Raw genomic sequence first — 27,046 nt, forward strand, 5'->3', positions numbered from 1 at the left:
ATAACAGATATATATATATATATATGCTTTTTTATGTTTTATTTTTTATTTTCTGGTAATTGAATAAACGAAAATAAAAGAAGAAAAAAGCTAACCTGTGTTTTTAAGGACAAAAAATAAAACCGTGCATGTACTGCCTTTTGAGAATAGAAGAATTCCATTAAAGGCGCAAATCGTTTATGCAATTTCAACAATCTACAAATGGAAGAAATTTAAATGAACAAGAACAGAAGTTCCCTAACAAACAAGAAGAATTGAAGGCATAACGCATAGCCCTCCTTTTATCTTCATCATGACGGTAAAATTCCAATTATGCTTGGCTTACTATGGGGGAAACAAGGTACAACACACCTCGCCATAAAAAAATCAACTGGAAAGAATCAAACAGATTGGACTCGAACTGTAATCGTTTTGTATCCATCATAGGCATGCAACCTGTGCATGTCATTTACGCTACTGCAGGCATGTCCTTGAGCCATGCATCCAGTGGCTTACCAATCGAGTACACTATGAAACCGATCTCCCTCAGCTGGTCCACGTTCACGATGTTCCTTCCATCGAAAACAAAAGCCGGCTTTTGCATGTTGTCGTATATCCTCTTGAAGTCGAGTTGCTTAAACTCATCCCACTCTGTCAGAATGCAAATACCATGAGCATCCTTGGTTGCCTCATAAGCATCCCAGACACAGCTGACCTGCTTAACGGTTGTGGGGCTCATGGGTTGCAAGTGAAGAGGATGATCCCAGTCAAACTTCTTCATGGAAAGATCCCGTTGGACCTGGTCCTCGGTGACCTGTGGATCATATATGCTCAACCGAGCTTTGTCCCCCAAAAGTCCTTTGCATACATCAATGGCAGGGGTCTCCCTAGTATCACCCGTATCCTTCTTAAAGGCAAACCCTAAAATAGCAATCTTCTTGTTTGAAACAGTGTTGAACATTGAGGATACAACACGGTTAACAAATCGATTTTTCTGATAGTCATTGATTTTAATGACTTGCTTCCAGTACTCTGCCACCTCAGGAAGGCCATTGCACTCACAGATGTAAACCAGATTTAGAATATCCTTCTGGAAGCAGGATCCGCCGAAACCAACACTAGCATTCAAAAATTTGGGTCCAATCCTCGTGTCCTTACCAACAGCATAGGAGACCTGCGTAACATCAGCCCCAGTTGCCTCACAAAGAGCAGACATGGCATTTACCGATGAGATCCTCTGAGCCAAGAAAGCATTGGCAGCAAGCTTGGAAAGCTCTGCAGACCAAAGATTGGTGGTAAGAATTCTCTCTTCAGGGACCCAATATGCATAAACAGCCTTCAATGCTTGGACAGCTTTATTGCCTTCTGGGGTTTCCCGCCCTCCAATAAGAACACGATCGGGGTTGAAAAGATCTTGAATTGCAGTTCCTTCAGCAAGAAATTCTGGGTTCGAAAGGATTTGGAATTTGATTCCCTTGCTGTTATGGGTGAGAATCTTTTCAATTGCCTCAGCAGTTTTGACAGGGACTGTCGATTTCTCCACGACAATCTTGTCAGATTTCGATACGTCCGCGATCATGCGCGCAGCACTTTCCCAATATGTAAGGTCTGCAGCTTTGCCAGCTCCTAGGCCCCTAGTCTTGGTGGGAGTGTTGACAGAAACAAAGACGATATCAGCCTCATGCACATGTTTCTCTACATCAGTGCTGAAGAAAAGGTTCTTGCCACGACATTGTTTCACAACATCGTCAAGACCAGGCTCATAGATAGGGAGCTGGTCACTGTTCCAGGCAGCAATTCGAGGCACAGAGATATCGACAACAGCCACTTCAATATCCGGACATTTAAGTGCAATCACGGCCATTGTAGGCCCACCAACATAACCAGCTCCAATGCAACAGATCTTCATTTTCTTTGTATACCACAACCTAAAAGAAGAGAAGCAACTATTCAAATAACATAATAGCAAAAACCATTCCTAGATCCACCCGAATCGAAAACTTTGAAGAAACCTAACAACTCATTTCATCTTGAAAACAATAAGATCCATATGACAACTTGGACTCAAGATAAGTGTTGGATACTAGTATGCATCTATGAGCCTAATAATAAAATGAGCCACATAGCTCCTATACAATACAAAAGTTGAACATATAATAAAATGTACTACTACTTGAACATAACGTATAAAACAATAAATAGAGAAGAATATGCCATCAGATCTGACCAAGGCATCGAAGCACCGACGCCTATCTCTAGTAACATTTCAACCAACAGATCAGTAAAACAATAGATCCAGAAAACTTAAATAGAAACTAATGAAATCAATACAATTCAATTCAGATCCGTAAAAATCAGCTTGAATTCAAAGTTCCCATTCAAGTTTATTAAGCAAAATGTTAACATAATTTACAGATCAACCAGGAGTCGGAACTAGACAGACAGATTTGTTTGGTCAAACCAAGCTTTACGAAATTCGAAACTATTTACTTCACTTCATGGGGGGGAAAAGAAAGCAAATTTGAATCTGGTCAAATAGAGACTTGGATCAAGAACTACATCTGAAAAGGAGTCAAACTGTAAGCCAGTTAACAATCAAAGCAATGCCAACTTAAAAAGGAAAAAAAACTACCCATTTGAATTCATGGAAAACCAACGTAAAAGAGACGGAAAATTGAAACTCAGATCAAGAACCGACAACTCGGGGGGGGGGGGGAACTCATTCACTGAAGCAGAAAACGAAGCAAGAAAAACACACTACCCACGAAATGAAGCTAATTCAGATCAAATCAATAAATATAAAGAAAATAAAATGGAATAATTTAGTATTACTTTACCTCAAAAGATGTTTTTCTTAAATAAAGACCCAGGAATTCAGAGAAGAAGAAGAAGAAGAAGAAGAAGAAGAAGAAGAAGAAGAAGAAGAAGAAGAAGAGATTCGTTTAGCTTCCACGACGATATGAAAAATCAGCGGGGATATTTATACTCAGCGTTGTTTCGGTTTTACCCTTGTCGTTTTCCCATAATTCCATAAGCAAGCTATAAAAGAACGGAGGGTGAATACGTCACGTGACTGCCGACGGACAGTAGTGTCAATGGGAATTGGGTGGCAAGTGAAAACGGTGACGCATTTAACATCTATTTAAATATTCTCAACGCGGTTCTTTTTTAACAGCAAGGCATAATCTGTTCTGGACTCGAATAACATGGAGACCTTCCTTGATGCTGCAGGCAACCCAATCTTTTATTATTATAACATGACAAAATGTAATTTTCCTAAAATTGGAAATGAATATTAAATTAAGGCTTCGAATAAGTAATTTTAGTTTACTTAAAACCTAACATGCAAGATTTATGTAAATTTTATATAAAAGTCAACGAATTAGGAGGAGCGTAAAAGTTATTTAAAATTTCATACAAATATAAGTAGAAATTTTTTATTTATAATATAAAAAATATGAACTACTACTTAATTATATGATTTTTTTTATTTAATTTCTTATCATAAACTAAGAAATTAAAACAAAAGCAAATGGTTTTTGCATCTTGGGTTATTATATGTGCACAACGAAGAAGTATGAAAGATAATATATGGATTAATATTTGATGTATTGATTTTGTGTAATTTTATGTATTATTAGTGAACAATATTATATGTTATTTTAAAACTTTAAAATTAAATTTATTTCATTTTTTCTTGATGATTTATTATATTAACAAATGTATAGAATTATATATTGTCGATGCATTAAATGTTCATATTTTATATAAACTTATATCTTTTTATGAATGAACTTTTTATTTGATTAAATGAAATTTAAATTACTACTTGTTAATAATAATTTTTATTTAAAATAATTACGAATAAATTAAAAATAATAGTATAAAGTTATTATTATATTATAGTAAGTACATATTATAACTTGAAAGCCAATGTAAACTTTTTCTTTTTTTTCTAGTTTTGATCACATTTAGTTTCTAACTTAATTCTTTTATATATTTAATAAACCCAGAGCCAAAATTGCATCATTTATAAATATTTTTATTCCTAGATTTTTATAATTTATTTTACAAATATTGTTGTTGTTGTTGTCATTATTACTATTTGAAATGATTTCCATGTGCATTAAGGCCATGAATCAATGACTGTGGCATAATTTTCTGGTGGGAAAGAGTATGAATATGAAGCCTTCAAAGCCAAGAATGAACTTTGCTTGAGGACTCGGGAAAAATGTTTTTATTGCAATTGAAGACATTTTAGGTATAATTAATGAGAAAGAAAAAGGGTTTTATTGCACTTAAATTACTAGCAAATATTTCAGCTTTCAGTAACTTCTTGTGAAAGTAGACCAGCAGCTTCATCTGATGGGTGAACAAATGTTCGTACTCCAATAGGTTGTCCTCGAGCCATTCCTGCTAGCAATCCGCCACCGAGTTTGCTTCTCATTTTTCATTCTTGGTTAAGGAGCTTCTTAATCATATCTACGATTGTGTTCTCCATGCCTATAGTTGTCGTCGTAGATAAAAGTTTAACCACCTCAACGTTAGGTTTCAACTATAACCTTGCGACAACCTAATTTCCAAACATGCATAAGCATATCAAGAAATGCCAATAATTCAACAATCAGAATCAGACAATTACCAATGATTTTCAAATATGATTATAATCATCAAAATGTGATGCATTGATAGTGTATCGTTTTATGTACTATCAACGGTTGGGGTATCGAAGGAACGGAGCGGATCATGATCTGCGCCTTCCGTACGTGTCAGAAATCCCACGAAGGCGCAGATCGCCATCCGCACATTTCCTTATGTGGTGTCAGCTTGGATATAACCCCACGAAGTCACAGATAACAATCCGTGTTTTTCCTTGCGTGGTGCTAGGTTGGACAAAACCCCTCGAAGGCACGGATGACGATCCGCTCTTTATTACCACCATGTCAAAAAGGATACTAGATCGATAATATTAGGGGTAAATTTGTCTAACATGTAATTATTAGTGGTACGGGTGATATTTCAGTAAAAACGCAATAAAGGCGACATCCATTTGTATGTATAGAGTAAAATATGTTATGTCAATTGTAATACATAATATATATATATATATATCCAGTCAGGATAAGTAGGATAATCACTACAACAATATTGATCTATTGCGACGTTTTTTTAGTCCTATAGCGGTGTTTTTAAGCGCCGCTAAAAGCACTCATGGCAATAGTAAAAACGCCGCAAGAAGCGCCAGCGAAACCAGCGCCGCTAAAGTTAGCGGCGTTTGTGAATAAAAAACGCCGCAATAGGTCGAGATCTATAGCGGCGTTTTTGGGACAAACGCCTCAATAGGTCGAGATCTATAGCGGCGTTTTTGGGACAAACGCCTCAATAGGTCGAGATCTAAAGCGGTGTTTTTGGAACAAACGCCGCAATAGGTCGAGATCTATAGCGACGTTTTTGGAACAAACGCCGCAATAGGTCGAGATTTATAGCGGCGTTTTTGGAACAAACGCCACAAAATGTTAGATCTATAGCGGCGTTTTTTGATACAAACGCCGCTAATGACCGTTCTTTAGATAATATTAATTGATTTTGCATATTCCATTTTTGCTATACATCACCTAAATTTAATATCATGTAATCTAATTAACAACAACCATAAATTTTAATTAAGATACAAATTATGTCGAAAAATACTTAACAACAAAATAAATTAAAATTTATAAACACTAAAATTAAATGTAATGTAGTTTGACATTGTTCTCTAGAATTTAATCTAGGTTCTTTCACTTTAAATTAAAAAAAATAGTTTTCCTTGTTTGATGAAGCATCGTTAGGTTTTTCCTCCCTGTAAACTGTATATGGAGAACATCTTCATCCATTTCACCAAATAAATCCCCTAGCTCCGGTTCACCAAGAAGACTCCTTGCACGCTTAAATGCTTCACTTGAAACAGATAACGACCTTCCACCTACAGTATGTAACTTGATTGGAGGTGGCTTGGGAATTGAATCAAACAGTAAACAAAAAAATCAAAGTAAAAAAGAGAAGCGTTTACTTGGAGTAACAGTAGAGGCACCGTCTTCTTCATCGAGGATAGATAATGCTTTTGCAATTGAAGATTCTTTCAACGCCATAGATTTCCCCAATCCGGTTCTAAACATCGGGTATTTATCCACTTCTCTATCATCGTTCTCAATAATCTTCGAACATCCTGCGTACGATCTATGAAATTTGAGAGTACAAAATAAAAATATAGCGGCGGAAAAATTCAGAGATTATTACCTTGAAGTAGGAGATCGACCATGGAAGGGTATGGAGCAATAGGAGTTCCTTTCGGGTCATCATAGGGTTTCGACGGCAAGAACGGACTGGAATCCTCCCAACGATAATTTGATCCGGCGTCAGAGCAAATACGTCACGTGGACATTCTGATGATTTTGCTTATGGATTGTGGATTAAATTTCTAAAGTTTTATCCACAATCAATTTCTCTTACTCTGTCCATATATATGGGTGATCGAGTTTATAAATCTTCTCTTATATACCTCATTGTTTCAGTTAAAGAGCAGCACAAAAAACGCGCATTTCAAATGAAGTAAACAAAGGAAATAAAGTAACTCAGAGGTTATATATCCTTAGTTAAGGCTACTTTAACTAATCACTTAAAGTAACAAGTAATATTGATAGTATAAAAAACAAAATTGATGTTAAGAAACATAAATAGACTAATGATCTCACTTAGACTCCAAGTCTTAACATTGCAGAAAACCAACAAGATGGATAGATGCAAATAAAATATCCTGTTTTCAAGGAATAATAATTCTGTTTGACAAGAAAAGTGAGTGCAGCGTACCTTGGTGCCTGCTAATTGTTCTTTAAAACTGTATGTGAATTGAAGGACCACTTTGCAGGCTGAAATATAAAGAATGTAAAATACAAAATAAAGGGGGATTATTAATAAAATATTGCAAAGAGAAATAATCTCCTTCTATCAATATGTTCAAATTGACCTTCCATTTTATGAAACAACGTGATACAAGTCTACGAAACTCGAACATACATGCTTAAGTTACATTTCACATCAAGTTGCGAGTATAAATGGTTGATCATCATACATACAGGTGCCAAATAAAGATTCAAACTTTGTATGTCATACTCAGGTGAATAGGGACTGTTTGCGATATCCCTCAGAGTTTTGACCAAACCTTCAATACAGTTCTACATTGATGATAAAAGAAGCTATTATATTTTCACATGTATAGAAAATAATAATATAATATTATCAGGAAGCGAGGAAATCAATATTCAAAATAAATTCTACTCATTACAGCTTCTTTTCATAGTCACAACTCTTGTTAGGTAGAGAGTTACATTGAAATGAAAAAAATGTTAAAAAAGCCATAACCAATTACCTCTCTAAAATATTCAAGGGCTTCAGAACTGACTTTGCAAAGATCTGTACAAAGTTGAACTCCAGTTACTAGGACTCCATGATGTTTTTCTTTAAGTAGTGAAGCATATACATAAAGTTTTCAGTCAGGTCCGGAACTTTCTTTATGATCCGTATGGAGCACATTGCTGCCTACAGAGAACAGTTAGTCAAAGATTGCAGTCAAAGTGCTAAGAAATTAGAGAACCAAAAACCTAGGTGCATACTGAGAATCCATAAACAAAAGGCCAATTGACAGGAGGGAGAGAGAAAAGAACAATATGAAACCTGCTTAATCAAACCAATACAACAACAGAAATGTGAGTAATTTTAGATGAACCAATTTAGTAAGTTATAAAAATGATTTCACAAAATGGCTGGCACCAAGCAATAAATGTATTTCCCTCAAATCATTAAACAAGAAAGAGTTCAGACTCACGGTTTATCATATGTTGCCTTTTTTCCCTTGAGTGATTACATGCAGTAAAATCTTCTAGATAAGATAAATGGTCAAAAAAATATCCAGATTTCATAAAAGTGCAAGCCATTCGAAGATCGAGGAACATCATTAAATAAAATATCACACATTCATGAATTTGGAAAATAATTATATGTTACAACTCATGTCTTAGTCATGAGACATGCAGTACATCCATAATGGGTTCACGAGGTGATTTTAACTTTTGTATTAACAAATTACAAGGCACTATCAATTTCTATAAACAAAACTGAGTGCTCAAAACCCATATAATGCTCCATCAAATTATCAGAATCTAACGACTGATATCCTTTGCAAAAGACGGTGAAAGTTTGGTCAGGATTCAAGAAATGTTCCACAAAAAGCACATCTTATTCGAAGTAATTATGATGAAGTTATTGTAAGTTGTTATAACTAAATTCTGATTTCATTCCAAAAACTGAGTGTGGTGAAACTCATCGTGATAGGTACTGAAACCTGTATGAATTAGAAAACCATCATTCTTTAGTTTCAGAAGGTATAACATTTCTAACATGATGAAATACTCTCACAAACAGTAAGAAGAACACAGTCCAAACAGTATGATCCCCAAATTCCAAGGTGTAGATGCCAATAATAAAAACTAGAAAACACAACATAATCACTCACAAATCATAATGATTCATTATGATTACTTTTCTGCAAAACTAAAGGCATAAACCAATTATATAGGAATAGTGGAAATACAAGGAAAACAAACATATCAATGAAACATAACACTAAGAACATAATAACTGTGAAAAAAGGGGGGGGGAAACAATTTGAATGAACATTGTCATCTATATGCAAAATAATTATAAATCACACTAACCTGAAAAACACTTCCGAAATTCTTAAACCATCAAAGAAAAGCCGAGTTCCAGGAAGCCATAGGTCATAAACTAAGAAAAAAAAACATTCTGCAACACACAGAACATATGCAGAAAATAACTGGGATTTGTACTGTAACAATAAAAATATACCCAAAAAAGAAAGGAAGCTCTGTAAACCAGATTGAAGAAAAAAATAGATTGAACGACCAAAAACCAAATTGAAACAGAAAGCAAAAACCAGAAATCGCAGATATTGACGATGCTGAAGGTGAGGATGGCTGGCCTGACTCAGAACATTGAGGAGATCTTGATGGGCGTGACGGTGAAGGTCATGACGACGTGAACGGTGACAGCAGCTTCGAGACTACTTGACGGTAAGAATACGGTAGCGTCGAGAAGATTGACGCAAGAATAATAGTTAGTGGCAGAGAAGATGTTGTACAAGAGAATAGGGAAGATAGGAAAGAAGAGGGAAAATGAATTAGGGATCAGGCAGGAGAAAGGGGGAGATATAATTGTCCTTTCGCAGCGTTTACACGAAAAAATTCCACTAATGTACGTGATTTTGCAGCGTTTTAATTTAAAACGCCAATATTGCATAAGTTTATAGCGGCGTTTTTACAAAAACGCCACTATATATCTGGGCTATTGCGGCGTTTTATACATAAACGCCACTAAAGTACATGTTTTTAGCGGCGTTTAAACACTGCTATATATTCGGATATTGCGGCGTTTTTTACATAAATGCCACTAAAGTACGTGTTTTTAGCGGCGTTTGCACAAAAACGCCATTATATATTTGGATATCGCGGCGTTTTTTACATAAATGCCACTAAAGTACACGTTTTTAGCGGCGTTTGCACAAAAATGCCACTATATATTTGGATATCGCGACGTTTGTCAAAAAACGCCGCTACATGTAAAAAATCACTGGCGTTTGCTGTAAAAACACCGCTAAAAACCATTTTTGTTGTAGTGAATATTGGAAATGGATGGTTGCCATAAATTGTTCCTATAAATCAGATTGCAGGTTCTCAATCCTAAAAAAAATTAACAGGAGCAAATGAGAAACCACATGTTTTGGTTATCCCATATCCAGCACAAGGCCATGTCATTCCTCTCATGAAATTCTCCCAAAACTTGGCCGAACAAGGCATCAAAATCAGCTTTCTTAACACAGAGTTCAATCACAAGAGAGTCCTCGATGCATTTGGCAAGAATGTGGCTGTAAACGGCTTACTTCGTCTAGTTTCGGTCCCTGATGGACTGGAAGATGGGGAAGACAGGAACCAGTTAGGGAAGTTCAATGAAAGACTACGCGAGGTTATGCCTAGACAGCTGAAGGAGTTCATTCATAAGGTTAATGCATCGGATGATGATAAGATTTCATGTGTTTTAGCTTATTTATGCATTGGGTTTGGGGTCAATGTTGCGGCCGAGCTGGAGATTCCGACGGTGGGATTTTGGCCAGCCTCGGTGTTTCAACTAATGTTGCTTCTTAGTATCCCAAAGCTTATTAATGACGGATTGATTGACGAAAATGGTAAGTATTTCTATATAAGAAGTATCACTTAATTCTCATTGATTATAACTTAAATCTGTTCTGCAGTCACCCCACTTCAAGATAAGATATTTCAGTTGTCACCAATGTCGCCTGCTGTACACCCAACGAATTTTTTATGGCTTAGCATTGATGACACTCCTTCAACACAAAAAAATCTGTTTGATTTCACAAGGGAGAACAACAAATCTGTTGAAACAACAGATTTGGTACTTGGCAACTCATCCATTGAACTGGAGCCTGAAGGGTTCAACATGGTTCCCAAAGTCCAACCTATAGGTCCACTCCCAGCAGCCAATCGGCTCGGAAACTTGTCGGGGAATTTCTGGCCCGAGGATCCAACTTGTCTGCAGTGGCTAGATGGACAACCACCTGGTTCGGTCATATACGTTGCATTTGGTAGTTTCACAGTTTTTGACGAAATTCAGTTCCAAGAGTTGGCTTTGGGACTTGAGCTCACCAAAAGGCCATTCCTTCGGGTCGTAAGGGAAGATTGTACAAAGGGGAAACACCATTTTTACCCAGAAGGGTTTAAAAAAAGAGTGGGGAATGGAGGCAAGATGGTGAGTTGGGAACCACAAGGAGCAGTGTTGCGACATTTTTCCATTGATTGCTTTATAAGTCACTGCGGGTGGAATTCCAGCATTGAAGGCGTGAGCAATGGGGCTCCCTTCTTGTGTTGGCCTTACTTTGCAAACCAGTTCCTGAACGAGAGCTACATATGTGATATTTGGAAGGTCGGATTGAGATTCGAAAGGGACGAAAGAGGGATTATCGGAAAAGAAGAGATTAAAAGCAAGGTGGAACAATTGGTTGGTGATGATCATCTCAGAACAAGAGCTGTTGAACTGAAGCAAAGGGTTACCAAAACTGTTGGTGAAGCTGGAACTTCTGGTAAGGTATTCGAGGATCTTGTTCAGTGGTTGAAATCATAGCATATATTTTTCTTGTTCTCCTAATATGTGCGTTATATTGTTTGATTATGACATGCATGTATTATTATAATGTATAAACAAAGACAAGCAGGGGTGTAGCTAGGCCTACCTAGGTCAGGGCCCAACCCATACTCAAAAGATGTAAATTATTTATTTAGTCACTCATTTATTATTTAGTTTCCGTTTCGATCATCCAACTATTATTTATTTTAAACCATACCTAGTGTTACATTTTGATTCTATTTTGGTCACCCGACTTTAAAAAAATTAACGGTGATGTTGATGTGTCATCATAAGATAATACCACATCAAGATTGAAAAATAATTAAAAAATGTCACGTTAACATCATTGTTAGTTTTCAGATGTTAGATGACCAAAATAGAATCAAAACATAAGGTTAAGTATGGTTTTGAAAAAAAAAATAGTTGAGTGACCAAAACATAAATTAAAATAATATGTGAGTGACCAAATATATAATTTACCCTTAGTAAAAATATGCATGAATCATCCTAACCAAATTATATAGCTCCTATTAATATATTTTTTCTAGATCCATATATATATAATTGTTATTATATTTTTAAATTAAAAATATAAACGAATTATGTTAGATGAATATTTTTATATTTATATTGATCATATTCATAAAATTTTCATGGATCCGCCAGTGAAGAGAAGGTAATGAATTCTTAATTTGAACACTTGAATGATAAGTATAACATAAATCTGTGTACATGGTTATTCAGCTCAACACATATATTTCTTTTATTCAACACGACTAATATAACATCTTTAACTACACGCAATGGATTTTACCCTTCTGTTTAAGATTGTTTGGAAGGATAGAAAATCCTCCATTGTATGAGCAGATATGCACAACATTCTTTTTAAAGAAAAAATCATGGATTGCTGAAGCAACGGAAGCAGGAAAACCAGCTTGGACTTGTAGCGTTTTCGGGAGTTTGTGGTTTCGGTTCTTCAGTACATTGCTCCGGTTCCGGTTCTGGTTCTGGATCTTGCTCTTGCCCTTGCTCTTGCCCTTCGGTGCCACTCAGCCTGAAACGATTTCGATGATATATTCATGGAACTTATAAGCAAATAATTAAAGCTTTCAAACGGAGAAAATGGTGGTGTTTTCTTACACAGGGAATACAAAGGAAAAGGTACTCTCATCAGAAATACCAGAGACGCTACTTGTACATAAATTATGGACCTCAGCTGGGACTTTCATTTCATGGCTATGGTCATCATCCTTTGCAACTTCATTTGTTCCGACCACCATCGTCGGCGTTTCTTTTGCTTCCAAACAATCATTGCCTACACTTTCCTCCATCGCCGCCATCTCTTCTAGTTCTTTCAGTGAAGGCATCACATCGCCGTGGGCGATGATCTGCTCGTCTAATTTGGTAAACTCTCCTGTTTTATACATTGAAAGAAATTGTTCCTTGGAGAGGCTGTTAGTTCCAATATGAATGCTGAACAATGATTCATTTGAAGCAATGCTCCACTCCACTGCAGGTTTACTACTGAAAATGGACGACGGTACCCGATTCCATATGTTACCTTCTAATGCTTGCTCTTCAATCATGTTATTTGAGGACTGCTCATTTGTAGTCGTCAATGGAACATTTAAAGGTGTCGATGACTCTATGAGTTCGGAATCCCCAAGGTCTCGGTTCCGAGAAGAAGATGATGATGACGATGAAGAAGAAGATGCTGAGCTTTCGTTCCTTGAAAGAGATTTAACTTGAACTCTATCATCAGTCCCCATTTTCTGTATTATAAAAAGAAAACAAAATACAAAAACATCACATAATTATAACAGGAAACACCTTTTTTTTCATATAAATGAATGAAACTGCAAATAAACTCGCTTAAAATTCCTTTGAGAAATTTGTTGGTATGTGCAATCTATCCTTTTTTTGGCTTATAAAACTCAAAGATGGAAGATTTGCATCAGAGTTAGTAGGGGTGTTGTAAAGCTAAAAATGGAAGGCAAAGAGAAGGTTTCGGGTTAGGTTCATCGTCTTGGGTTTTGGCTTCAAACCAGAATAATGAAAATGTTAGGCCATTTTCTTCAACAAATTACAAAACCATATTTATTAACAACATTTGGTTCAATGGGAACATGCAACAGCCTTACAAAAAAAGAAACAATCCGGTTATCGGTTGAAGTCTCAAAATGTGTAAACCACGCTGGAGTCTTTCAATAGATTCTCGTTTTTTATTCTAATTATGGTCATTTATTCAGATATATGGTAATGGTTGGAACTAAAAATAATGTTATTATTAGAACAAGATTCACGTTCAAAAACTACATGAAAGAAAATGAAAAAGATTAAAACTCATATATAGCATTATTTTTGCTAGTGATTTATATTGATATGAACACCATTTCAGACAAATTCAGCAGGTTCAAGAATCTATCTGGTTTTAATCTCTCGAAACAGCAAACATCAGTTCTGAGAAAGACCAATATCTTGTACACGCAACTCATGAATCTGCAACATCGAAGAACACAGTAAATAACTCGAAAAAAGAGAGAATAAAACTTCATAGATTACAATGTTGAATTGGATGAAAAGGGTCGATCAAGAGCAGATTACAATCTTGACTAAGTTTCGAAAATTACCTTAGTTTGATTTATACTAGGTGGTAACAGTGAACCTGCAGCTTTCCTGTTTCTTGCAAGAAGACCTCTTGTAACAGGCGACATCATAGAATCAGTCGGACTTCTATACCTGAAACAAACCAGTAAAAGAAGAAACAATTTACGCATAGAAAGTCATGAAACTGATAATGATTTTAAACCTACATATATATAGTTATATTTAGAGTTGCATACCTTTCAGGATACTTGAATGCTTTGGGGACTTTAAGCCTGTCCGGGGTGCATGTTTTTCGCAAATATTTGCCTGAATCTCGAAGATTCTCATCAACTTTCTGGTCCTGGAGTGGTGGGGTATTCCCCAACTCACCATTTTCGGGCCAAGTTGAACTGTTAAAAGGATTTTCAATAGCTTGCTCCACCATTTCCATGCATGTTTTTCGCAAATCTTTTCCTGAACCTTGAGGATTCTCATCGAGTTTCTGATCCTTGAGCGATGGGGTATTCTCCAATCCACCATTCCCGTGCAGAATTGAAACACTAAAAGGCTTTTCTGTCGCTTGATCCGCCATTGAAATGAGAAATGTTGCTTTGAACTATGTATAACAAAGCCTTGAATTCGAGTGACGTTGAAGAATTAGATATATGGAATTGAAAGCTTTGAATTAAAGTATGTGTGTTTGAAAATATATGTATAAATAAAATGGAAAATTGGGAGGGATTGTAACGGTCTCATTTTGAGGGCCCCTACTAGCCGTTGAGATTTAAATAAAGTTGAATTTGGAGTTTTAGGTTAGAGATAATTTAGGCACTAAATAAAAAATTATTAATTGCTTAACATATTAACTTCTGACACCAAAGTGAATGAAAGGATCCTTTACAGTAAAAAAAAAAAAGAGATAAAAAAGCTTCGATGTTTTGCCATTTCACCAAGATACAAAAGGAAACTACAGTCTACATTATTGGAAAATTACAACCAAATATACAACACAAATTCTATCACAATCCAATCTTCTAAATGCTGCAACGCAAGTAATCTCACTGCCATAATTTGGAGTTACCACCTAGTTTGCATTTGATAAGTGTTAGCCGGTTACGATAACAAGAAGAATCAAAGCAAAACACATGCTTGATACTTGCTTGATAGAAGCCATCGGACTCACAAGGCCCAGAATGGTTTTCCAACTCCATTTGCATTGGAGTTATTATTCAAGGATTTGTCACTGTTTTCCTCGGAATCATCATCTTCATCCCCATAAGACATTAACTGAATCAAGGTGTCTGAAACAACCAACAAAATTTGGTAAGTACTAAAAGTTCACAATTCAAGAAACCTTTACTAGAACAAGAAGCATTTAAAATAGCCAGTTTAGGAATCAATCCTACCAGGGACAGCCTCAAGTTTAGCTTTACTGCTAGCTTTGTTCTTGTCATGCAATTTTTCAGTAGGTGTAGATGACGTGAATTTGGGTGGAGGTGGAGGTATCATGACTTTTGGAGGCGGAGGTTCTTGGAGGTGGTGGCGGCATTCCATTACATGAATGGATTAATCAGCTTCCTTGGGACAGGCATAGTCGAAACATTTCTTGCTCCTAAATCTCCCAATGGCTTGTTTGGATTCAAAGATTCAGATTCCTGAAATGAGTTACAGAAAAACAATCCAAGCCTAATTTCTCAATGGTAGTAATATAATAGTTAATGAGAAACATCTGGGGAAAGAAGAATGTTAAGATCTAGAGGGTACTATGCAAGAGAAAAAATGACATGGAATTATAGAAAGGCCATGATTTGGTTAGATAATTTGACCCTCACTGAACAGATGTTAGGATCCATAAGCCAACAATCGAGGATTGAAATTTTCAAATCAAGAACTAAGGTATCTTGCGGCAAGATGCCAAATAAAAAAAGATTAGAAAACGAGTGTCACTGTCAACAAATAACAGTTCCAGTGGCATCAACTTATGTACTTACTGAAATCTATTTCATGCATTTTCAGTAGGAGCTGCTCATTCTATAACACTAGCCATGGAAGGCACGGCACTAGAAATGCAAAATTCATGATATGAGGCCTACACAACCAATCAAAGAGTTAAATTCTTGAAATGGTCCCTGGCCATAGTTTTGAAGCAGGAAAAGCTCATCAAATTGCTCCTTCAAAACTGAAAACCCTGTGAAACATACAAACCAATGGCCCCAACAGAGGTCGAGTATCAGCCTATTAGCGTTTTAGGTCAGAGAAAATACCTGGAATGATAAGCAGAGAAAGTAAGCAGATAATATAATCATAAATCAAATAGCATACTGCAACATATTACATTTAATCACATTAACTTGCAAACGTTTCCCCTTTTTATATAATGTTTCTTCCCCTATCTAAGGGGATGAGCCTTGAGCTGAATGCATAAACATAAGGGGCACATGTACCAGCATGAGTCGGCAGAATAGAGGATTGCAACCATGACATCAACCATGGCAACACATGCAGACAAACCTGATTGACTTAGGAACTACCCATGCTAAGGCCACTCAGGATTGAGATAGTTAAAAAAGTGAAGTTCAAGAATTAGCAAGATGGAACCATTGTCCTTTACATTCCCCACCATATGAACTTTGGCCTAGGATTTCTAAATGAATATGGCACTTACACAAGACTGTCATGAACCAGAATTTGTAAACTATTTGAACATAAGCCAGAAAGGTGCAAGACTTTATATTTGGCCATTATGGTACCCAAATAATATAAATTTGTATACCTCAGCTTCGCTTGAAGGGTAACTAACAGAAAATGCACCTGTACCTGGTTGAGTATTGAAGAGCCCTTTGAACCAGTTGGCAACTCCTGGAACTTCTGCTTTTGTGGAGGCCGTTGCTCTTTCTCTGAATGCAAAGTAGAGCTAACACTTGATCTGGTTACCGTACTGACACCTGACATTGTAGGAACGCTAGCACCTGCTACAGATGTTGCAGGTACAACAGTAGAGGAGATCGGAGATGATTGTCTAAGGGCTAATGCTACCTCTTGCAATGGTGTTGCTTTGGGGCATATCCCACCATATCCAATATAGCTTGTCCCTCTAGTAACCAAAGGCTGTGGATAACCAACTGAATTTGCCTGGGTTGGCCATGAATTAGGCATTCCCACAGCCATCCCTTGAGAATAACCCGCAGTGACCCCAGGGACTAACACAGGTGGAGCTGGAGGAGCAACTGGCATCGATGTCAAACCAGAAGCTGAACTAGCATTTCGACTTTTTTCGGTTGCAGAACCTTGAACTCCAGTCAACAACTGCTGTGGAGGTGGAACTGCAACATAAACCTTACTTGATGAAATCCTAAAATGAATGGAAAGCAACAGGTTACTCCAATCCAAAATGAAAACAATGAGACTGTAAAATTACTATCAACACCCCTCGGCAAAACAAAAACTTGATTACCTGGAAGCACCAAACTCTAGACTGATAGTGTCGAGGAGATTCTCGGCCAAACGCTTGGCATCATCAAGACTTTTAGGATTGTTACTGGACAGGAATAAGTGCAGTGGTTGTTGTGCTTCTGCAACCACAAGAAGACCAAAAAAACTATAATATTTTGATAAAATCATATAGTAACAGCATAAATCCTTTGGTTTGCCTAAAATTATAAAAGAAATAGGAAAAGAAAAAGAGACTGCATTTTGCACAGCATAAAAGTACCTTCACCCTGCAGTCTCTCAGTATAACACCCCCAACCCGTACCCGACCCGGATACGAGTCAGAGATACTACATTGACTTTAAAATACAACTCTTGACAAATAATAGCAAAATATTTGAACTTATATTAAGAAAATACAATAATATACATATTGTAATATAAGTTTATCAAAATGTTCAGAGCATACACAACTTAACCCTTTAATTACATGCCAACTGCCATTTACATAACAAAATGACCTACTGATTAAGTTTGCTTCTGATCTGGTGGTTGCAGGAGTAATGCTGTCAAGCTGCTTCACATGTCTCGTCTATTTTCTCGGATCCTACGTGTGAAACACTCACACGCTAAGTCATCGACTTAGTGAGGCAATAATAATAACAAGGCAATGTAATGAAAATGTCATGATCATATGAGATGAGATGTAAACATGTACTTAATCAATGTAATATACATCATCAATATCCATACCTGTAAGCGTATGACTGTAACATTCATGAATCTGTATTAATAAGTTTATTGGCCCATGATAGCATATTGAGAACCTAAGGTATCTGAGTAATGTGAGGTTGTGCACTATGTTGTCACCACAGCTCGTATAATTGCACCGAAGTGCCGCGTAGAATTGCACCGTAGTGCCATATAATGATGTCCATAAGGACCACATATAATTCCTTAAGAATCATATACATATACTAGGGATCAAGTATGTGTCTTTCCAAGACTTCACACATGTTCCACAGAATATATATATATCCCGAAGGACCGCGTAGAATTGCACCGTAGTGCCATATAATGATGTCCATAAGGACCACATAGAATTCCTTAAGAATCATATACATATACTAAGGATCAAGTATGTGTCTTTCAAGACCTCACACATGTTCCAAAGAATATACATATGTCCCGAAGGACCGCGTAGACCCTCTACCCTTGGCATGCCAACTATACCTATAGTTCTCATCTACATAACATGGGCTTTTACATTTCACGTAGTCTATATCGCGTAGACATGTAATTTCTTACCTTTTCACATAGCTCATAACTTTTCCCACATATTCATGTCATATAATGCATTTTATATGAACTCATGTCATGTCTCATAATACAGAATATGCTCATGTACCAAGATATAAAATCTAGACTTATCACAAGTCTAGAATGAAATATATTTCTATAATCATGCTATGCATATGCACTCACCTATACTTCTTTGCCTTTTCCTCGGTCGATCCTACTTGTAGATTGTTCCCGAACTCGTGTAGGCTCGGTATCTACATAAACATAATTTTCAAGATGATCATCAGATGTCTATGTCTTGAATTTAAGCTTTAATAGCTTCCTAATTTAAGAAATTAATAGCTTAGTCTTTCTTTCTTTTCTTCTTTTTTTTTCTCATGGGGGAATCGGTTCCCCCCCTGGGGGTATCGATTCCCCTCCAGCATTCTGGAAATTCATATTCGTTGAGGGGGTATCGGTTCCCCTTGAATGGGAACCGATTCCCCTAATCCGAAAATCCTATTTTGAGCTCGAAAATCCTTTCCTTTCAGCTCAAATATACATATTTCACTCCCTTTAATACTCTTAGCTCTCATACACTTACTTAAACTAATTATTATCCATTCCATACCTCTAAAGCTAAAGAAACTAATCATCCATATAGAATTGAAGAATCTTACTCAAATTCCAACTTGTTCTAATTTCAATTCTATTACCTCATACTTCTTAATTAACTTATTGACAAGTCAAAAATCTTATTCAAACTTCAAAAACTCATCCATATCAAAATTCCATCAAAATTCCATCTAAAAAAAAACTGGTTTTAAAAAAACTAAGGAGCAAAAAAACAGTTTTCTGAAAACATTTTCCCAAAGCCTGATGGAGAGAGATAGTGACGTAGAGAGAGAAAAATTGAGAGGGAAAGTTCCTTCAGAGAATGTTTGGACGGCGTTCGTTGATCACCTCAGTAAACGAGTGTCTCGACGAGAGTTAAGGGAGTTGTTTTCATCTCACGGTCCGGTAGTCAGAGTGTTCATTCCCAGAGAAACAAGGAATCCGAAATACAAATTCTTTACTTTTGCTTTTGTGCATTTTGGCAATGAGGAAAGTCTAAAAAGGGCGATAGCCAAACTGAATGGTTCGATGATTGATGGTTGGAGGATTTCAGTGGGTACTGCAAGATACAAGGATGCTAGGGTGAGGTCAGTCGGGAACAATACTTCCATGATGTTGCCTTCAAGGTCGAACACAGAAGATCATTCAAGGTCCAAAGAGAAAGGTGTTATTAACAGGAGTGTAAGAGATACAAGATCTTACAAGGAGGCCTTACTGTCTGATAGATTGAAGAGCAATGCATCGGACCATAGGGATCGGTCGATCGATGGTTTCAACAGGAGGAAAGGTATAAAAAATAGTTGGGAAATGCATATTCCGTCAGAGAGCTCCAGTTGGGTGAAGAGATCATTAACGGGGATCATCAAACATTCTTTTGAGTTCGAATTAGTCCAGAAGGCCTTAGTTAATGAAGGTTTTGATGTCCAGATTTCCAGATGGGGTTATGTCTGGAATTCTTGTGTTATTATATTTAAGTCGACGGAAGAAATGATGGATGCATGGCTAGAGAAAAAGGATGAGTTATTTTTCTGGTTTGATAGATTGGCACTTTTATTGAACGATGATGGTGTTCCAATGGCTTTTTGCCTCGTACATCTATTTGGGGTTCCATTGTTATGTTGGCAAAATTCTTTTTTGGAACGGGTAGTAGGAAAGTGGGGATTGGTGGAAGAGATTCATGAAGATACAGTCAACAGAACAGACCTATCGATGGTGAAGATTTTGGTTAGGGTGGCCAGCCCTTATGATGTCCCTGAGGAGATAACTATTGGATCCTATGGAAGGTCGTTCAAAGTCAAGATTAAGCTGGGTTCGGTGCTTGAGTATTCTTCAGTTTCCTTTAACAAGTCGCCGGTGGGAGGCTCCGATGAGAGAAAATTTGGAGAGAAACTTTCTGGAGACAGTCTGTCAGATAGCATGGAAAGTGCTGAACGTTCAGAAGAAAACAGCAGACAAAAGGTAGATATTTGGTTTGACCAAGGAACTAACACGGGTTTGTTTGGAGTTGGTGAGGAATTTCAACTCCCAACGATTAACAAAGTTGGGAAAGGCATTAATGGTGTGAAGTCAGCGTGTCAGGATCTTGGGAATAACAATTATGGTGAATACGCGGGTTTGGGATGCAGATTTTCAAATTTTTCGGCTGATGGGTCTGTAGCCCAATCATCAGATAATGGGCCACTTGGTTCTCCACCTCTTAAAATTATTCCAGCTGGGCCTCTTGTTAAGCTGGATAAATTTGGGAAAATGGACCAGAAGCAGTTTCTGGTTGAATCTGCAAACTTAGAGGAAGATAACAATGGAGGTCTGCCACTTTCTGGTTTGAGAAAGTGTTCTAGAGGATTGGAATCAAATTTAGAGGAAAAGCCGATTGACTACATTCTATGTTCTGGAAGTAAGATTTCCAGGGGAAGAACGCTTGAGCGATCCAACTCTCCATTGTCTACAAAGAGTGAACCGTTGGAAAAGAGAAGAAGTATTAGCTTCAAAAGGGTCTATAAGAGATCCAGGGAGAGAAGACATTGGTTAGAGAAAGATGAAATTGTTGTTCCTCGAGAAGAGGAATCTCTAGAGAGCCCAAATGGGAAGATTGTGGATACTAATTCAGTTCTGCTGGTCAGTGCAGTTGCAGAACCTAATTTGGAAGGCTGTATGGGGCTTACTTTGGAAAGGCATGTTGTTGATAACAGTTTGGAAAGTATGGGTGAAGGGTGGCACTTACAAGGAGATAGTTATTCTTTCAACTCTAAGTCTTCTAATAGAAGAGCCAAAAGATTGTTGACCAGACTTGCTTTGGACCAAGTTAGCATTGAAACAGTTTCTTCTTCAGATTTTGCTGTTCTTTTGGAGGAAGCTCTAGCTACTTGGGAAATTAGTAATAGATTGGGTGTGTCTTTCAAGGGTGGGAAATCAGCCTTTTTGGAGAAAATAATAAAGTTGGAGGAGGAGTTGAGGCTGGTCTGATTTTCGGTGCTTATTGGGTTTTCTATTACTTATTGGAATCATGATGAAGTTTCAATTAGCCATTATTACGTGGAACGTTAGGGGCTTGGGAAGGAAGGAAAAACACAGAGCTGTTCAAAATCTAGTTTTAAAGAGACGTCCTATTTTTCTTCTATTGCAAGAAACTAAAGTGGAGAAGGTTCAGAGACAATTTTTAAGGAGAAGTGGTTTGAATACTCTTCAAGGCTTTGCAGAATCTCCAGCAGTGGGTTCTGCTGGAGGGCTATTGAGTTGCTGGGATGAGTGCTCTTTTGAAGTTGACAATCTTATTATAAACAGAAGGTTTATTGCAGTTTTTGGAAAGTTTCGAACTTCACAGTTTAGGTGTGGTTTTATTAATGTTTATGGGCCTAGTATTGAAGAAGAGAAAGCAAGCTTCTTTGAAGAGTTAGCTGTTTTATTTGTGGACTGAATATCCCTTTATGTGTGGGAGGTGATTTTAATGTGCATCTCTCTGAAGAGGAAAAGGTGGGGAGAGCTCCAAACAGAAGTTCAATAAGGATTTTCAGCCAGTTTCTGCAACATACAGGGTTAATCGATTTACCTTTACATGGGGGCAGATTCACGTAGTGTAACAACCAGGATTTACCCACCTATGTTAGACTGGACAGGTTCCTCGTTGATGTTCATTTCCTAGAAGCATTTCCTGATGTTACACAATACTTGCTGCCAAGGTCAGTGTCAGATCATAATGCTGTTTTTCTGGAGAATGAGGGGGTCAGTTGGGGGAAGAAACCCTTCAAACTCTTTAATTATTTGATGGAAGAGGACGGTTTCCAGAACTTAGTAGAGTCTACTGTTAAAGAATGCAAGTCTGATCAGAGGAAAGCAGGAATTCTATCTATCCTGAAATCTACTAAACTGTCGATCAAACAATGGGTGGGGAAGAGAGACCATTTTCCTTCTGTAGAGATTACAGATTTAGAAAAGAGGATTCATTTGGAAGAGGTAAACCAGCAGCAGAGGCAAGGTACATATGGTTGGGACAGAGGATCAGATTTGAATAATATGAGATCAGAATTATGGAGGTTGTATAAGATTGAAGAACAGATATGGTTTCAAAAGTCGAGAGCTAGATGGGTGGAAGAAGGGGACCGCAATACAAGATTTTTTCATACTTGTGCGTTGATTAGGAGAAAGAGGAATTCCATGTATGCTTTGAATGTCAATGGAGGGATAACCCAAGATCCATCTGTCATCAAAGCTTGTGTCAAAGACCATTTTTTTGGAATTTACAACTCTAGTTCTACTTTGGAAGTAGAAGATATGAAGATGAATTTTTCAAAAATTTCAGTGGAGCAAAGTAATATTCTGGAAAAAGAATTCACGGAGGAAGAAATATGGGAGACTCTACAATCATGTGATAGCAACAAAGCTCCCAGCCCGGATGGTTTTAATATGGGCTTCTTCAAGAAATTTTGGGTTGTTCTTAAGGTTGATATTCTGAAATTCTTTCATAACTTTTATTTAGGGAAAGATTGGGAACATGGAGTAAATCATACTTTCATTACTCTTATCCCCAAGGTGGCCAATATTGGTGGATTAGATGACTATAGACCTATAAGCCTTGTAGGAGGTTTGTACAAGATCCTCTCAAAATGTCTTTCGAGGAGATTAAGGAATTGCATTTCCGATGTAATAAGCCCTATGCAGTTTGCTTTCATTCCAGGTCGTCAAATTCTGGATTGTTCTCTTATAGCCAATGAGGGGATTGATTTCTGGAGGAAAAAGGGACTTAAAGGTTGTGTGTTTAAAGTGGATTTTAGAAGGGCTTACGACACTGTGGATTGGTCTATTCTTTTTAAGGTTATGGAGAAAATGGGTTTCGGTTCTAAATGGAGAAGTTGGATAAAACAATGTGTTACTACTGCTTCTATTTCAGTATTGATAAATGGGGTACCTTCTCAGGAATTTCCTATGGCTAGGGGTCTCCGCCAGGGCTGTTCTCTTTCGCCCTTGCTTTTTAACTTAGTTGGGGAACTCCTAAATGTTTTGCTCTTAAAGGCTGTCTCTGATGGACTGTTTTCTGGTCTGCATATTGGGAGGAATGAGACTGCTTTCAACTTATCTCATCTGCAATTTGCAGACGACCTAATTATTTTCTGTGGGGCTTCGAAAATGGAAATTTCAAATGTTAAAAGGGTCTTAAGAGTGTTTGAAGTTATGTCTGGTCTGCAGTTGAATCTTAAGAAAAGCAAGCTATTTGGTGTTAATACGGCTACAGAGGAGGTGGAGGAGTGGGCGTCGTCTATTGGCTGTGCAGTGGGGAAATTTCCTTCTGACTATCTAGGTTTGCCTCTTGGTGCAACACGGAATTCAACCGCTCTTTGGGATCCAGTTGTTTCAAAATTTAACAACAAACTAGCAGGTTGGAAAGCTGCCACCCTTTCCTTGGCAGGGAGACTAGTTTTGATTAAATCGGTTCTCTGTTCTCTTCCTACTTACTACTTGTCTATATTCAAAATTCCATCATCCGTAACTTCTAAACTCAACTCAATCATGTCTAAGTTCTTATGGGGAGGAGGAGCGGAGAAAAATAAGATTCATTGGGTTAGTTGGCTTAACGTGTGTAAGCCAAAGGAGGCTGGTGGTTTAGGAGTGTTAAATATTAGCAATATGAACAGGGCACTATTGGGGAAATGGTCTTGGAGATTTGCAAATGACAAGGATGCTGTTTGGAGGAGAATGATCTGTTCAAAATACAATATTGATCCTTTTTCTTTATTGTTCAATCGCAAAATCCCAGCTCAAGCTTCTTGGATTTGGAGCTCGGTGGTGAATTCTTATTTTAAAGAAGACTCTTTTGGTTGCTATTTTCGCAGCATGTTCAGACTAGAAGTTGGGAATGGTCAATTTATTCAGTTTTGGCAGGACAAATGGGCAATGGACTGTCCTCTTAAGGTTTCTTTTCCGAGGTTGTTCGCAATCTCTACAAACCAGCTTGGAAAACTGATTGAATTTGGCGAGTTCAGCTCTTTGGGATGGATCTGGAATATTCAGTTGAGGAGAAGCTTAGCCGATTGGGAATTTGAACAGTGGGCTAACCTGATGGCTATCATTTCTAATTTTTATCTGTCTAAAAAGGCAATCGATGGTCTGATTTGGAAAGGAAACGGAATTGGTGTCTATTCTGCTAATTCATGTGTGAAGACTTGTTCTTTGGCTCAGAAGGAGGATTATGTTTGGAAGAAATTTGTGTGGAAAGGTCTGGTGCCACCAAGAGTTGAGGTATTCATGTGGCAGGTAGTTCTTCAAAAACTGCCAGTGAGGTCTGAACTGGTTAAGAGAGGGGTTACGGGTATAACAGATCCTTCTTGTCCTTTATGTAATTTGGAGGTTGAATCTTCTTCTCACTTATTTTTCTCGTGTTCAGTTGTGTGGTCACTTTGGAACAAATTTGTGCAGTATTGGAGTCTTTTTGTGGTTTTTCATACAAATGCGCAGAAGTTTCTTCAAGCTTGGGAAGATCTTAATCCTAGGTCTGCCATTTGGAAGTTCATTCCTGCCGTTGTTATTTGGACTGTTTGGAAGGTAAGAAATGATATTGTTTTTGATAGAGGGAAGTTTGACCATCTTAATCTATTTTTCTTAGCAAGAGTACGACTTGCATCTTGGTTCTCAGCTAAGTTTGCAGATTCTGGTATTTCAATGGATTCTCTAATCGGGGACCCGTCTCTTGGGGATTCATGCTTCCCTCTCAACAAATCGATGGTTACTACAGTTCCTTGGTCCCCCCCTCCTAAGGGCTTTGTAAAATTGAATGTGGATGCTGCTACAAATTCGGATTGGAACAGCAGTGGAGTTGCGGGTATTCTAAGAGATGAGGAAGGTCTTATTCTAGGATCTTTTAAGGAGGCCACGGGTCCAGGTCCACCTATTATGATGGAGCTAAGGGCTATTCAGAAGGGCTTAATTTTCTTTGATTCAGTGAAAGGAGGTATTAATGGTCGTTTATTGTTAGAATCAGACTGCAAATTGGCCGTGGATTGGGTTAAGAATGGAACTTTCTGCCCTCAGATTTTTGTCAGTCTTGTAAGGAACATAACTATCAAGCTAAAAGAAGTTGAGGGTGTTATTAGATGGGTTGCTAGGGCAGCCAATATTGAGGCTGATGGGATGGCTAAATCTGCCATTGGCTAATTCCAGTGTATCTTAGGGGTATTTTATTTTGGGTTTTTCAAATTGTTGTAAGGGGCTTCTTCTTGTTGTAATCTTAGGTATTATCATTAATGAAGTTTAAGGCACTCTTTTCCTCCTTCCTCTGATGAAGGAACTCATTATAAGTTCCTTAATCAAGAAGGAGGTTTTTAATGAGGCCTACAATTCCTATCAAAAAAAAAAAAATTCCATCTAAAAACTCATTTCCCAAATCTATCTCTAAAACACTTATCTTGTTTTAATGTCATATAAGCTTTCCTTTAACTTATATAACATCCAAACTTTCATTTCCAATCTTAAAAATCAAAGAAACTACCAAGGTTCAGATTCTTACCTTTACTTGCAAGCTCCACGTTTGGAGAAGGAAAAGAAGAAGATAAGAAAGAAGGAAGAAGAAATGAGAGAATTCTGGAAACCTAATGCTCCACGTGGGTTCTAATATATCCCATAACATTTTTTTAATTACAATTTTCTTCCTTACAAATGACCATTTGGTCCTTACATCCATTTCATATTTACTAACCATTCTTTTTAAACTATATAATTATTCTACTTCAATCACCAAATGTTGAAACTTTGCAAATTAATCACTAACCCGGCATGGAGGATGTTACACTCAGAGTTTCCAGAACCACATCCTTGTAGCGTGACAGTTGCACCCGTTTCATTCATAATGTGATTCATATATTGGTCCTGCAAGTACAAAACCAAACCACCAAGAACACAAAAGCATGCTCTCCCAATTGCATGGAGATGTCAGAGAGAGCTTCAAACATTAGAATCTCTCATCTTTATCAAATCAAATGAAAATTTTAAATAAAATGATTAAACAGAATTCTCAAACAATTAAATCAGAACAAGACATGAATAACAGATGCGTGCACATTAGTAAGACGGTTTGCGATGAAGGGTTTGTTGAGGGAAGGTTAGAATTAGTCCACATCCTTAACATCAGATAGCTGATTCTCATTTAATTATACAAAGATTGTATTGCCATCTAATTGTACAATCTAATGGCAGAATAAAACCACAGCTACAGGTCACAGATAATTATAAGATTATACAGAACAAAAACATGGCCTTTAACTAGGCATAACAAAACCTCAAGATAACATATGCGAGTAGTATATAATCCCTTAAAGGATTAGTGAAAGTGCAAAACCGAAGTAGATGAAAATCTCACATCCATAACATCAGATAGCTGATTTTCAATTAATTACACAAAGATTGTATTGCCATCTAA

At 37.2% G+C, this 27,046-nt stretch overlaps 6 protein-coding genes across 9 annotated transcripts; 2 read left to right on the forward strand and 4 right to left on the reverse strand.

The window, feature by feature from the left end:
• Positions 1-144: 144 nt before the first annotated feature.
• LOC120140837 (UDP-glucose 6-dehydrogenase 2-like) lies at positions 145-1,935 on the reverse strand. Its single transcript, XM_039155820.1, has one exon. The coding sequence runs from the start codon at positions 1,886-1,888 to the stop codon at positions 449-451; it is 1,440 nt and encodes a 479-aa protein (XP_039011751.1). The 5' UTR covers positions 1,889-1,935; the 3' UTR covers positions 145-448.
• A 7,231-nt stretch (positions 1,936-9,166) lies between these two features.
• Positions 9,167-11,229, forward strand: LOC120140989 (UDP-glycosyltransferase 83A1-like). Its single transcript, XM_039155954.1, has 3 exons — positions 9,167-9,263; positions 9,791-10,276; positions 10,343-11,229. The coding sequence occupies exons 1-3, from the start codon at positions 9,167-9,169 to the stop codon at positions 11,227-11,229; spliced, it is 1,470 nt and encodes a 489-aa protein (XP_039011885.1).
• A 900-nt stretch (positions 11,230-12,129) lies between these two features.
• Positions 12,130-13,001, reverse strand: LOC120140990. The gene is made up of 2 exons (XM_039155956.1): positions 12,373-13,001; positions 12,130-12,286 (listed from the first exon to the last, which is right to left on the reverse strand). The coding sequence occupies exons 1-2, from the start codon at positions 12,999-13,001 to the stop codon at positions 12,130-12,132; spliced, it is 786 nt and encodes a 261-aa protein (XP_039011887.1).
• Positions 13,002-13,516: 515 nt separating this feature from the next.
• Positions 13,517-14,479, reverse strand: LOC120140841. The gene is made up of 3 exons (XM_039155830.1): positions 14,076-14,479; positions 13,863-13,971; positions 13,517-13,731 (listed from the first exon to the last, which is right to left on the reverse strand). The coding sequence occupies exons 1-3, from the start codon at positions 14,408-14,410 to the stop codon at positions 13,687-13,689; spliced, it is 489 nt and encodes a 162-aa protein (XP_039011761.1). The 5' UTR covers positions 14,411-14,479; the 3' UTR covers positions 13,517-13,686.
• A 409-nt stretch (positions 14,480-14,888) lies between these two features.
• LOC120140838 (protein RIK-like) lies at positions 14,889-26,493 on the reverse strand. 4 transcript variants are annotated; one of them, XM_039155823.1, is made up of 7 exons: positions 26,424-26,493; positions 17,531-17,551; positions 17,273-17,390; positions 16,636-17,170; positions 15,810-15,907; positions 15,225-15,473; positions 14,889-15,119 (listed from the first exon to the last, which is right to left on the reverse strand). In XM_039155823.1, exons 1-5 carry the CDS (start codon positions 26,485-26,487, stop codon positions 15,845-15,847), a joined length of 801 nt encoding a protein of 266 aa, XP_039011754.1. In that variant the 5' UTR covers positions 26,488-26,493; the 3' UTR covers positions 14,889-15,119; positions 15,225-15,473; positions 15,810-15,844. The 4 variants fall into 4 exon arrangements, with proteins under 4 accessions (XP_039011754.1, XP_039011753.1, XP_039011756.1 ...); XM_039155822.1 differs by having other exon boundaries at positions 15,225-15,907; XM_039155825.1 differs by having other exon boundaries at positions 15,225-16,006.
• On the forward strand, positions 24,738-25,936 carry LOC120140840. The gene is made up of 2 exons (XM_039155828.1): positions 24,738-25,176; positions 25,268-25,936. The coding sequence occupies exon 2, from the start codon at positions 25,294-25,296 to the stop codon at positions 25,783-25,785; it is 492 nt and encodes a 163-aa protein (XP_039011759.1). The 5' UTR covers positions 24,738-25,176; positions 25,268-25,293; the 3' UTR covers positions 25,786-25,936.
• Positions 26,494-27,046: the final 553 nt, after the last annotated feature.

The sequence above is a fragment of the Hibiscus syriacus genome, unplaced genomic scaffold, assembly GCF_006381635.1.
Source record: "Hibiscus syriacus cultivar Baekdansim isolate YM2019G1 unplaced genomic scaffold, ASM638163v2 tig00110788_pilon, whole genome shotgun sequence".
NCBI classification, from domain to species: Eukaryota; Viridiplantae; Streptophyta; class Magnoliopsida; order Malvales; family Malvaceae; genus Hibiscus; species Hibiscus syriacus.